Genomic DNA, 14,096 nt, shown 5'->3' on the forward strand with positions numbered 1-14,096 from the left:
GATTTCTATGTACTCTATGTAACTCAAATAATCAAAATCTTAACAGCATATCATCAGGGGATACTGATTTCTCAGTAGACAGAGAAATTATCAGCAAATCTGTAATCTGTTGTATCACAGGGGGGAAAAACACAAAAAAAGAAAAAAATTCCTTGGACACTGTCTCTACCTATACAATTAATCTGAACAAGAATTTGATAGATATCCTGAAGGCTTTGATTCCTCTGGTTCCTTAAGAACACCTGGAACTTCCTTACAGGCATACCTCATTTTATCGCACTTCACTCTATTTCGCTTCGTAGATACTTTGTTTCTTATAAATAGCAGGTGCTGGGCAGTGGAGGGAATGACTGCAGATGTAGTGGGAAGAGCAAGAGAACCAGAAGTAGAAGCAGAGCCTGAAGATAAGACTGAATTGCAATCTCAGGATACAACTTGAACCAATGAGGAATCGTTTCTTATGGATGCATAAAGAAAGGGGTTTCTTGAGATGGCATCTACTCTTGGTGAAGATGCTGTGAGGACAGTTGGAATGATACCAAGTGACTTAGTAGAACACCACGTAAACTCAGTTGACAAACAGTGGCACGGCTGGAGAGGATTGATTCCAATCTTGAAAGAAGTTTTGTTGCCAGTAAAATGTGATCGAATGGCATCACATGCTACAGAGAAATCATTCCTGGAAAGAAAAGCCGATCGATAGAACAAACTTTGCTGTCTTTTTTTTTTTTTTGTAATGTTTTAAAAGTTTATTTATATTTGAGAGAAAGACACAGAGAGACAGAGGCAGAGTGCAAGTGGGGGAGGGGCTGAGAGAGAGGGAGACAGAATCTGAAGCAGACTCCAGGCTCTGAGTTGTCAGCACAGAGCCCAACGCAGGGCTCGAACTCATGAGCTGTAAGATCATGACCTGAGCCACAGTCAGATACTTAACCAACTGAGCCACCCAGGTGTCCCTTCACTGTCTTATTTTCAAGAAAATTGCCACGGCCACCCCAACCTTCAGTAACCATCACCCTGATCAGTCAGCAGCCATCAACATCAAGGAAAGACCTTCCATCACAAAAAAAAAAAACAAAACTACAACACATTAAAAGCTCAGAGATAATGGTTAGCATTTTTTAGCAATAGAGCATTTTTCAACTAAGGTATATATATTGGATTGTTAAACATAATGCTACTGAATACTTAATAGACTACAGTATAGTGTAAACATAATTTACATGAATAGAAAAACCAAAAACATTCACTTGACTTGCTTTATTGCAAAATTCAATTTATTGCTGTGGTCTGGAACCAAACCCACAATATCTCCAAGCCACGCCTACGTTTTGTTCAAGTGAAAACCACAGAGACTGAGCTGATTTAGAGAATCATTATTACCATTAGACAGGAGAATTTCCACATGAGATGTCAGCTAAGGGAACTAGGTTAGGTTAGAAACAGGCAACCCACTTAACTAGTATCCTTCCCATTACCAGAGTTTCCACTTTCTGTACATATTATCACAATTTACCTCTCCTGCTGGGAACTGTTCTGTTCATAATGAATACAATTTTATACACTAACAAAAATACTGAATAAGAATCTCACAGAGGATAGACATTTAAATGATGGCTCCATGAAACGAAGCCTCGTGTACCCCCTGCAGAGTTTAGAAATAGCAGAGCCAAGAGAGAAGAGAACATGGGCTTTGGAGGCAGTTCACAGCCCAGCTCCATGGCTCTTAGATCATTAATTTTTGATACATAAGCCTCTCCATGATTTACTTTTCTTATCTGTAAAATGAGATAATAACACCTTTTTGCCAATTTCTTGCAAGGAATAAATGAGAACATATATATGAGAATATAATTTAAACATATATATTCTCATTTATTCCTTGCAACAAAATTCACTCACACACACACACACACACACACACACACACACACACACAGAGAGACAGAGACAGGCAGAGAAAGAAAAAGAGCCAAACACAGTAACTGTGATACACAGTATGTACTCAAAAAATAGTAGCTATTATTAAATATGAAGAGATGGTTTTATACAGTGGAGAAAGCATGACCCAGAGTAAAAAAAAAAAAAAAAAAAAAACAAACCTAGGGTCTGCCCCACTATTGATTCATTTTCTGACCCTGAGCAAGACAACTTTAGGCCTCAGTTTTCACATTTGTCAAATGGGGAAAATAATAACTGTTTATATATCATAAAGTTTGTTTAAAAATCCAAATGAAATAATGAGAATATATAAAAGAAGTTTGAATATCATAAAGTGAAACATAAATGCAAGTTATGTTTAAATTATGACTCTGTCACTTGAAACACAATGATCTTTTTTAATTTGGGTACATTTAAGGAGATATGGAAGGAGAAAGTCCAGTTTGGAATTTTAAGCCAAAGAGGGGTGCCTGGGTGGCTCAGTCCCTTCAGCATCCAACTCTTGATTTCAGCTCTGGTCATGATCCCAGGGTCATGGGATGGAGCCCTTCGTCAGGCTCGGGGCTGAGCATAGAGCCTGCTTGAGATTATCATTCTCTCTCCCTCTTCCCCCCTCCTCCACCTCTGCCTCTCTGCCCACTGCAGCACACGCTCTCTCTCCCTCTATAAAATAAAATTTAAAAACAAAGAATTCTAACCCAAACTTTTGGTCCTTGTCTCAGAATAACACTTTGTGACTTTTCTTTTCAATAATTAAATGAGTACTTTTAATGATACACATGATCCCAAAATGGTTTTCGATCCTTAGTTAGGAATTCACTTAATTTATTACACAAAATAAGAAAACTCCACAAAAACTTATTGTGCACCACTTCATGCAAGGAACTGCACAGTAGACACAGACAGACATGAATCAAACAAGGTCTCTGTGTGGCCACAGTTTACAGTCCTATGGCTGGCAATCAATTTAATAGGCACAATGGTACAGAGGAAAAGTTATAAAGTCAAATACATCTGTTTAAATCCTGACACTGCCGCCTATTTCTGGTATCTCTTACAAAGTATGTAACTTCCCTGAGTTCACACTGTCATCATTGAAACTGGGATCATACTCATCTGCCTAAGGCATTTTGCATCTTCATTAATTGGGATGACATGTAACGCACGTAAAGCGTCTGGAAGATAGCAGGTACTTCTAACTTACCACGCTCCCCTTTCCTGAAATAAGCACATAGGTCAATGACACACATCCCACCCAGGACAGAATTAGGTTAGTGCCATATTATAAGTGCCAAACGAAAAAGAAAGATGTCATACCTGGTTGGGAGAACAGGAGAAGGCTTCATGGAAGCTGTGGGATTTGAAAGGAGCCTTGAAGGATGGGAAAGATTTCAATTTCAATACACACGGTTAAAGTACACAAAAAGGTATGAACAACAACAAGGGTGGAAAATAGTTTGATGTGTTTGACAAAGAGCATTACTTCAGTTTGGAAGGAGTATCTTGGGCAAATAGAAAATGGAGAGAGACAAGGACAAAACGGTAGTTTGGAGGTCATATTATGGACAGTCTTGATGGTCACAGAGATTTTATACTTAATGGGAGGCACTGACAGTTTCCTAACTTGCAGTATCATTTGGTTGGTCCTGAGATGGCAGCAGTTCACAGAATTAAATGCAGTACTAAGAGAAATGTCATTTTAAAAGGGCTTTAGGCAGGAAAAATGTCAGGAACCTTTATATAGAAAATGACCTTCCCTTAAAGATGGCCCATCAAATAACTGCCCAGGAAGAAAGGCCAAGAAGAGGTAACACTGTGAAAACTAAGAAACCAAGAAACTAAGGCAAACCAAAATGGGTTAAGAGGGATCTTGACCCGGGTCATATAAATTAACATTAAGAGCAGACAGAGAAAACAAAGTCAGGATTCCCTCCTCTGGGTCCGTTACTTGAGACAGCATTTCCTTTCTCTCATGCATTTCTGAGAGATAATTATTAGGATAACCAGGATAAATTCTCAAAAGTATGCTCTTATGCTGAGCATGCAAACTGGGTAGCTGTGCCTGAGATTCTAAATCACACAACTGGAGTCTGCCAACATGCTTGTGTACTTACCTCATCTCTTTAAGGACGTGGCAACAATTTTGAATTCTAACTGTGGAAAACGTTATTATTACAATCATTTCTGGGTGCCTCGTGAAAATAGGTAGGCCACCTTGGGCATCAAAACTTCAAGAGGGAAATAGTTGCAAATCTCAACAATTACCCGCCCCCAACCATTCAGTGTTCGATGAAGTAAATTCTAAGATATCCACTTCCACCCAAACACTCTCTTTCCCTCTCCATTCTGCCTCCCTCCCTGTCTTTCTCTCACACACACAAACCTGCACACCGCCCTATACTCTGGGTTATGTTGCTTATGTAGTGACAAAACATCCCTGAAAACTAAGAAAACCTGGAGATTTCAAAATGTAATAGAACAATACAGTCTTTGGCTTTTTCTTTACAGTTCTTTCCATATACATATTTCCTATTATTCAGTCACTCTTTGAGAAGAGAGCCACTCTTGCTAGGGAGTTGAAAATATGAAAAGAAATATTCATATTAATTAAAAGACAAATGATTGTGTTTTTGTTTTTTCCTCAGAAATAGCTCTTTCCTCTCTCATCTTCCACTATTAGTGCACAAGAGCAAATCTCAGACACAGTTCTGTTTGGCTAATACAGTTTATAAATACAAGGTTCCATGCAGAAGTTATCCAGCACGTTGGCGAACATAAACACAAGTGCTGGGTGGTCTATTCTGCTCTGTGTAAACCCAGAAGAAGGGATCGTTTTAGAACCCATACTAATTTGATTCTAGAGAATACAATGGTTGGTGAATGCAAATACTTTTTTTTAACAGTGGCTTCAGAAAGAAGATCTCTATACTAGACTACACAGAAACATGGTATTTGCAGAATATTGAGGATTTAGGGCTGAGTCACCACCCACTTTGATTCTGAACAGCACGATCATCCTGATCCACACTGAGAGGTTATACTATTTAGATAGCAATGACAGCTCAGAATAAACAAAATAAAAGGAAAACTCCTCAACGAGTTATTTACAGTATAGACCTGCAAGAAAGGTCACAACTCTACTGATAGAAAAAGCATGTACTTTGTGTTAGACAAACATGAGTCTGATTAACAGTGCTATTTCTAAATGGCCTGGACATTCAGGTAAGTATGGAGCTGACCTATGATAACTACTGAATACATAGGAACTCTGTATTATATGACATGTAAAACAGTCATGCTCATGAGGGTGTCATTTTATTTTTTTAAGAACAGAAAAAAAGCAAGGAAGACGAATATAGGGAACACCTGTTTACAATGGCTTTGACTTTGAACTACCACATTTTATTTTCCATCACATTCCAAAATCTTTCTCATTCAAGCACCTGTACAATGCTGGAGGAGACATTACGGCCAAAATACTATTAGCCATTTTCCTTTCAAAAAATGAAACACATTTGTAAACATCTTTCTTCAATAAAAGTGTTTTTTAATATAAATTAATTATCAAAGACAGAATAATCTTGAAACAGAGAATAAAAATTCTAAAATCGCCTCCCCCCACTCCACAGTTATAAAAGTAGCAAATGTTTCATGACAGAAAAAATATTTTTAAACACAGATAAACAAAAAGAAAAAAATTAAAAGCTATATAGAGATTAGTATAGTTAAACCAGGGAGTACATAATTCTAGATTTTTTATTGTATATAGTATAAATGGTTAATGTGTCTATCTCTATATTAATAAAAGTGAGATCATATTATATAAAATGATTTTGCAATCCACTTTTCTAATCAAGAAATAATTAACATATCTTAAACCAATAAATATCTATCTCCATTAATTTAATGACTGACTGACATCACATTATGTGAATATATAATAATTTATTGAGCTAACACATCTATTACTGGCTTTTAACTTATTCTCTACTCCACTATGCAAAAGACAATAAATACTATGTTGAACATACTCATATCTGAATTGTATAATATACCCATGATTACTTCATTAAGTTAGAATGCTAAAAGTGGGGGCGCCTGGGTGGCACAGTCGGTTAAGCGTCCGACTTCAGCCAGGTCACGATCTCGCGGTCTGTGAGTTCGAGCCCCGCGTCAGGCTCTGGGCTGATGGCTCAGAGCCTGGAGCCTGTTTCCGATTCTGTGTCTCCCTCTCTCTCTGCCCCTCCCCCCGTTCATGCTCTGTCTCTCTCTGTCCCAAAAATAAATAAACGTTGAGAATGCTAAAAGTGGGATTGGATTGCAGGGTCAAAGGTAAGCAAATTTTATGAGTTTTTTGAGGCATATTGAAAAACTGACCACCAAGAAGGATATACCAATTTACACACCTTCCAGCAATGTATCAGAATACCGATTTTTGGAAATGTTTCTCATAAATATTGAACATCATCATTTTCTTATTTACTTTTGGCAAGTTTATGGGCAAAAATATCCTACAACATTAATACGTTTGTCTTATTACCAGAGTTGCATATTTTGTTCATGTTATCTTATATTTTTCTTCTTTTCTGACTGCCTAAAATACAACATTTACAAATTTTCCCAAGTTGTGTGTTATTTTCTTACTAAATTTGAAACAATGTTGTTATATTGTTATATAGTACAGATTTTAACCTTTTGGAATACTTGTTAAGTACTTTTTTTTGATATGTTTACATTCTATTTTCTTTATTAATTCTTTTTAGGTATCTTACAAAACAGTTATTTTTATTTTTCATTTACATCCAAGTTAGTTATCATATAGACCACTAACGATTTTAGGAGTAGAATCCAGTGATTCATCCCCTACATGTAACAACCAGTGCTCATCCCAACAAGTGTCCTCCTTAATGCCCCTTGCCCATTTAGCTCATCTGCTCCACCCAGAACCCCTCCAGGAACCCTCAGTTTTTCTCTATATTTTAAAGAGTCTCTTATGTTTCATCTCCCTCCCTGTTTTGTATTATTTTTGTTTCCCTTCCCTTATGTTCATCTGTTTTCTTACAAAACATTCTATGCAGCCAAATTATTAACCTTTTCCTTAATGATTTCACTCTTTGGTGTCATCCTTATTTTATTTTATTTATTTATTGAGAGAGAGAGTAGGTACATGCAAGTGGAGGGGGAGGGTCAGAGAGAGAGAGAGAGACTGAAGGAGAGAGATGGGGCGGGGGGAGAGAATCCTAAGCAGGCTCCATGCTCAGCACAGAGCCAGACACGAGGCTCCATCTCACAAACTGGAAGATCATGACCTGAGCCAAAATCAAGAGTTGGAAGCATAACAGACTAAGCCCATAACAGGCCCAGGTGCCCCTGGTGTCACCCTTAGGATGGTGACTCACAGATTACAGAAATATTTGCTAACATTTTAGACAAATAAATACTTGCTAATATTTTTATTGATTCTCCCCTAATTTCTTTCTTTTTAAAAATGTAAACAGGCATTGGATCTAGAACTTATTTTGATAAGTGAAGTTTGGACTTAACATCTTTTTATCCACATTAGCAGACAGTAGTGGCAACAGCAATTGCTGAACGCCACCTTCCCCATATACTAAATTCTTACATGTACTTTGAACTACTTCCAGATTTTATGTTCTCTTTCTTTAATCTATCAGTTTATTCCAACGGGAGAAGGGTATTTAATTGAATTTTCAGTGTATAATGAACATTTCTAGGAAAAGACCACACTCAATTTACTTGTTCATATCTTCTGGCAAATACTGTCCATTTTTGTCTCCAAATAAATTCTAGAATCATTTTGTTAAGATGACCCCCCACCACCAAATTCATATCACTGCAATTAGATTAATTTTGGAAAAATTCTCTGCAATATAAAATATTCCCATCTAAAATACTACATATATTTGTACATAATAAAGTCTCTCTTAAATTACTCTGTGAAATGTTCTTCACATTGGTCCTACATATAACTTGTTAAGTATATTTACAGGGATCTTGTAATCCAATAATGAATACAGCATTTTTTTTTTATTTGTTTTCTAAGTGAACCATCTAACCAACTAAAGTCTTACTGGTCCTAATTATTTTTTTAATTTATTTGTGGGGAGAGGGGGTTATCCAACCACACAGTAATAATCTATGAACAATGAGAATATGTATTATTTATTTCCTTTTTTTTAAACCTTATTTGATAGAATAAAAGCAGTAGTAAGCCCAATGAGGGGCTGGAACTCATGAACTGTGAGATCATGACCTGAGCTGAAGTCAGTTGCTTAACCAACTGAGCTACCCAGAAGCCCCACCATACTTCTGATATAAATGCAAATAAATGTTTTTAGTGTTCCACTGTTAAATCCATGGTGGTTGCTGAATTTCACATAGGTGCTCCCTATCATGTTACTGAAATATTATATTGGTTGAATTTTACTAAGTATTTTTTGTAATCAGGAGTGCAGGCTGGATGTTGTACAATGCCTTTTTAGAATACACAATTATGATCTTTGTCTCTTTTACCTAGTAATGTGATAATTATATTCACAGATTTTTAAATATCAAACCATCCTTGCATTTCCAGAATAAGTCCTACATAGCAGTGGGAAATTACTTTCTTCAAACACCGTGGAACTGCTTTGCTAAAATTTGATTCAGTCTATTTTCTTATTCATAATTGTGAGATTGGTTCATCATGTTCTCCTTTGTGCTACTTATGCCTGGCTTCAGTATCAAGATGAAGCTAGATGAAATGACCTAGTTTTCTGCAGGCCAGTGCTCCCACTGAGCAGTATAAAAGGGAGTAAAAAATGGACACACGAGAAGACTATGAAGCAATGAGGACTAAAGGGAATAACGCTGCAAAGAGGGCAGACCTTTTAAAGGTGAGCTGAGGCTCTGCAGCCATCCCTGGAGGCATCTGCCAAACGTAGGCATAGGAACAGACCAAGAATTTGGGTTAGGTGCAGGCAGGGAGTAACTACTGGGGTGAAAAAAAAAATCACTGAATTTTTGTTGTTTCCACGGGGCTGAAATGCCAAAATTGGAGATTTGAGGGCCAGCTTTCTCCTCAAGACATTTTCTGAATTCTAAAGCTACACAGCAGAGGAAAATAAGGGTCTAAGGCAAAACTTTTGAAAAGCAAAGTAAGATCTTCCCCCAGTCTTACAGTGTTTCACAGAAAAAGATTCACTAGTGGGAGGATTCATGAGAATTTTAGTTGGGAGCTGAAAAATCTTGAGGGAGTGGTAAATTGACACTGACAATCTCCAACCACTTTTTTCCTGTTGGCAACTGTTGATCTGGGTAGTCCTCCTTCTTAAGACATTTGCCAAATTCTAAAATTAAAAAAGGCAAGAGGCTGAAAGAGATAAGGTTCCTCTGAAAAATGGAAATATCCATAGTCCTCTTGGTCCTGAAGAGACAGTGATGTGTCAGGCTCTCATTAAAAGCTCTAAAGAACCACATACTGATAACAGGGGCAAACGAAAGGTATGCTGCATCTACAATCCAAGCTTGACCCAGATCTGCGCATGAAGGGAGTAGGTGAGGAGGCTCAAACCATAACCCATCTGCTCATACTACCTACTTAGTAAAAAAAGGGATAAACAGATTTTAGTTGGAAATGTCCTCACCTGGCACCTCTACATGTTTTAAATAAATGCAATGTCTAACATCAACCAAAAATTAACAGAAAGAGACAGGACCATATGACCGAGAACCAACAAAAGGATCAAAAATAATTCTACCCATATGTAGATAAACTACATATTACCATTAATAAACATAAAAAAATAACTTTAAAATTACTAATTAATATGCTAAAGAAAATAGAGAAATGATAGATAAATTAGATTAAAAGATGGAGAATTTCACCAGATATTTAAGGTTATAAAAAAAAAATTAAGTGGATATTCTAGAATTAAAGATACATGCCTGAAATTCTAACTCCTAAGTTTTTCTTCTATTTCTACCATAGCATTCACTATGTGTTTGCACTAATTACTTCAGGTGAAGTTGGGAGGAACAGAAATACACATGATATTAGGGACCATTTTCAACAAAATAAAAAAAACTGCAAAACTCAGTGAGAAAATGATGGAAGAGATCTCTAAATCTCATCAAGGGGCAATAATTATAGTGTGAGTTTTTATATCCTGAAGAGCCTCCTGGCTAGTTAAAACAGAAACAGACATCTTTCACCAAGATAGATTTTAAGAAAATTTTCTTCTATATGATGAGCAAAGTAAGAGCAATTGTCACTTACAGGAAGGTGTGTGAATACAGCAAAAGTGCTTCGTAGAAAGGCAATGAGGTCTACTAGGTAATCACTAGCTTTGTTGCCCAAATCTCCAGTCATCCAGTCATAGTCAGCCAGCTGTAGAAACTGGTCAATCTTCTGGTTTAAATTGGTATAAATTTCTTCTTCAGCTGCATGTCTGGCATCCTGTGAAATATGGAATTTTAAAACTCATTCAGACTTCCAGTATAATCAGAATTTCTACTTGGAGACATCTCATATCCACTAAGTAACGGAATTGGGAATATCAAGACTATCAGTCTCCATTAATTTTTCCTTTTCAAAAGTATAGTAGAGTCTCTTTATTCTGTATCTGCAAGACAAGCTATTGTTTTGCGTCACCAGATAGAGAATCTGTCTTTACTTCCCTCAACTATCTGCGTCCTTTTTTTATTTTCTTACATTGCTTCAAACCTATACTCACTCTCAGGTCTTATTCCCATTCATCTCTTCTAGGACTCCAAGAACCTCCTTTCCTGTAATACCAACCTCTCTAGATCTCCTAGTCTCCTCCCATTGCTTATTATACGTTTCAGCTTCATGCTATAAAAATTCCCAGTAGCTACTACCCTACCTCTCTGGTGTCTTTGTCATCAGGCTCCTTCAAAGATTGGTATACGCCAATGTTTCTCGAAATGTGTTCTAAGGAACGACAGATCTGAAAAATGCTAACACAACAGCAGAAGAGCTCCTATATCAAATAAGTTTGAGAAACCATGTTTAAGAGACTCATGATGTACACTAGCATATAAAAGGCTCTAAGAAGTATATGGGACTAATGTTCCAAGAAAAATATTTTCAGGACAAAAGGATGTACTTGCATTAGGGCAATCAGGATTCCAATGCTAACAATCCATCAACATGGATTGGTCCACGGTAACCCAAGACCTCCATCCCACAAAATGCAATATTCATTTTTCAGTCTGATCTTACTTGCTCTGTCAAACATTCTCTTCTAGAACTCTGTTCTCCTTTGGCTTTCATGAATGGTTTTCTCCTGGTTTTATTTTTACTTTTCTGGTCTCTAATCCTCTCAATTTCACTGGGTGATTTCATCAATTCCTAGAGCTCACACCAAATCTGTCCCTGTTTTAGAAGGCTATTAATTACTGATTTAATTTCTTCAATAGATATAAGGTTATTCAGATGATCTATTTCTCCTTGTTTGAGTTTTGGTAAACTATGTCTTTCAAAGAATTGATCCATTTCAAGTAGGTTATCAAACTCTGGGTACAGAGTTGTTCATAATATTCCTCTATTATTTTTTTAATGTCCATGGAATCAGTAGTGATAATCCCTCTTTCATTTTTTTTTTTAAAACTTAAATTCAAGTTAGTTAACATATAGTGTAGTATTGGTTTCAGGAGTAGAATTTACTGATTCATCACTTACATATAACACCCAGTGCTCATTCCAACAAATGCGCTCCTTAAGGCCCATCACCCATTGAGCCCATCCCCCCACTGCCATCCCTCCAGCAATTAACCCTTTTTCATTTATGATATTAACAACTTGAGTGTTCCCTCTTTTGGTCTGGGTTAGCCTGGCTCAAAGTTTATAATTTTATTGATCTTTCTAAGAACCAGCCTTTGGTTTCATTGATTTTTCTCTTTTGATTTTCTACATCAAAACCATTCATTTCTGCTCTAATTTTTATTCTCTTCTTCTGATTACTTTGGATTTAATTTGCTGTTCTTTTTCTAGCTTAAGATAGAAGCTTAGATTATTTATTTTAAGAAATTTCTTATTTTCTAACACATACAATTAATACTATAAATTTCCTTCTAGGCTCTGCTTAGATGGCACAAATTTTGAAAAGGTGTATTTTATTTTCATTTCATTTGAACTACTTTTTAATTTCTCATGAGACTCTTTCTTTGACCCATGTATTATTTTGAAGTTTGCTGGTTAATCTGCAAATATTTGGGGATTTTTAAGCTATCTTTCTATTAACTTATTTCCATAGATGAATTCTGTGTGGCCTGAGAGCAAGTTTTGTATGATCTCTGTTCTTTAAAATTTGCTAAGATGTGTTTACCAGCCAGAACATGGTCTGTTTTGGTGAATACTCTTATGAGTTTGAGAAGTATGTGTATTCTACTGCTGTTGGATGAACTATTCTACAATTGTCAATTTAATCCAGTTGATTGACAGTACCATTCTGTTAGACTATATTTGGATATTCTCCTCCTCAAGCTATCAATTTCTGGCCCTGGATTTGTCAATTGCTGATAGATGGGTTTACTAGGACATGTAAGCAGGAAGAGATAATGACTTACATAAAATACCTTTTCAGTATCTTTTAAATACTTATGTATTTTTTTCTCATCTGATCTATTAAAGAAGTGGATAATTTTAAACAATTTTCTAATACTAATCATTCTTGGATTCTTAATGTTACTTTTATTTCTACTTTCTATGTCCTAGATGATATTTGATAGTCTATTATTTATGATTTTTACATCAAAATGGAAATTCAATTGTTCAGATTATTTTTGGGGTTTCTCTGGGTTTTGTTTTTGTTAAGATTTTATTTTTTTTTTAATGTTTTTATTTATTTTTGAGACAGAGAGAGACAGAGCATGAACAGGGGAGGGGCAGAGAGCGAGGGAGACACAGAATCGGAAGCGGGCTCCACGCTCTGAGCTGTCAGCACAGAGCCGGACGTAGGGCTCAAACTCATGGACTGTGAGATCATGACCTGAGTTGAAGTCGGACACTTAACTGACTGAGCCCCCCAGGTGCCCCTCTCTGGTTTTTGAATATTATGGTGACTTTGTGAAAATGAATTGAGATAGTTTCCCTTTTTTCTCTACCAATCTGGAATAGTTTAAATTATACAGAAATTATCTGTTTCATTATCTGTTTCATGAAGACCCAAATGAATTCACAGACAAAATCATATGGATCTTGCCCAAATTTAAGAAGTCTTTAATAACTTTTTCACTTCTTTCATAGTTATTACCTTGAATCACTTTTTATTCTATGTTTTCCTATAGATCCCCAAACTTATTAGCACAGTTACACAAAATATTCTAGGTATTTAATTTCCTCTGATTGTGAATTTCAAGCAATTGTGATTTATTTTTTCCTTCCTTCCTTCTTTCTTTTCTCCTTCCCTTCCTTCCTCCCACCCTCCTTTCAATCCATCCATCCTTCTTTTAATTAGGCAAGGTAAAACGATTATTTTCAAAGTGCAACACATCCTTGCTTAAAGTGTCTCAAAGACCTCAGTAAGATAAAATCCAAATGATGTATCAATACAAAACAAAGTGCTTTACAAGTTGGCATTTAACTACTTCTCTATCTCAGTGCTGCCCTTACTCTACACTGAACATGTCTGATTTTATTTATTCTTTCATCTTTGTACATGAAGTTCCCTCTCCTAAAAATGTCCCTTATTCCCTCCTCATCTTTTGTCCATCTGGATACCTTCTGCTGGTCCCAAGACCCATTCCATCTTGTGCCCTTTCTGGGAAGTCTTCCTTGAAGGTCTCAAACCTAAGATAAGTATCCTCATCCTATTCTTCTAGACCTGTAACTATTAATTTCCTTTGAAGCCCAATCCTCTCACCTTTTCTCTATCTATATTCAATTCCCAGAAGAAAGCCAGCCCCACAGCATTAAATACCATCTTTATACAGAAGGATTCTGAATTTTTATGCCCAGCTCTGACTTTGCCCTGTCAATTTAATATCTCTAGGCAGATGACTACTAGATATCTGAAGCTTAATGTGTCAAAAATGGAAGTCTTGATTCTACTGCCTCTCCCCTGGCCTGTTATTCTTCACTGTTCCCCATCTCAGTGAATACCACCACTATTCATACAGTTTGCTTCATTTAA

General features: G+C 36.4%; 1 protein-coding gene across 10 annotated transcripts in view; it reads right to left on the minus strand.

The window, feature by feature from the left end:
- The window catches only part of EXOC6B (exocyst complex component 6B), a 613,079-nt gene that overhangs the window by 243,249 nt on the left and 355,734 nt on the right, over nt 1-14,096 (minus strand). For all 10 annotated transcript variants that reach the window (XM_045054390.1, XM_045054386.1, XM_045054387.1 and 7 more), the window contains one exon: nt 10,220-10,399. In XM_045054390.1, the coding sequence (XP_044910325.1) occupies nt 10,220-10,399 (180 nt within the window). The remainder of the gene's footprint in view (nt 1-10,219; nt 10,400-14,096) is intronic.

The sequence above is a fragment of the Felis catus genome, chromosome A3 (assembly GCF_018350175.1).
Source record: "Felis catus isolate Fca126 chromosome A3, F.catus_Fca126_mat1.0, whole genome shotgun sequence".
Classification (NCBI taxonomy): domain Eukaryota; kingdom Metazoa; phylum Chordata; class Mammalia; order Carnivora; family Felidae; genus Felis; species Felis catus.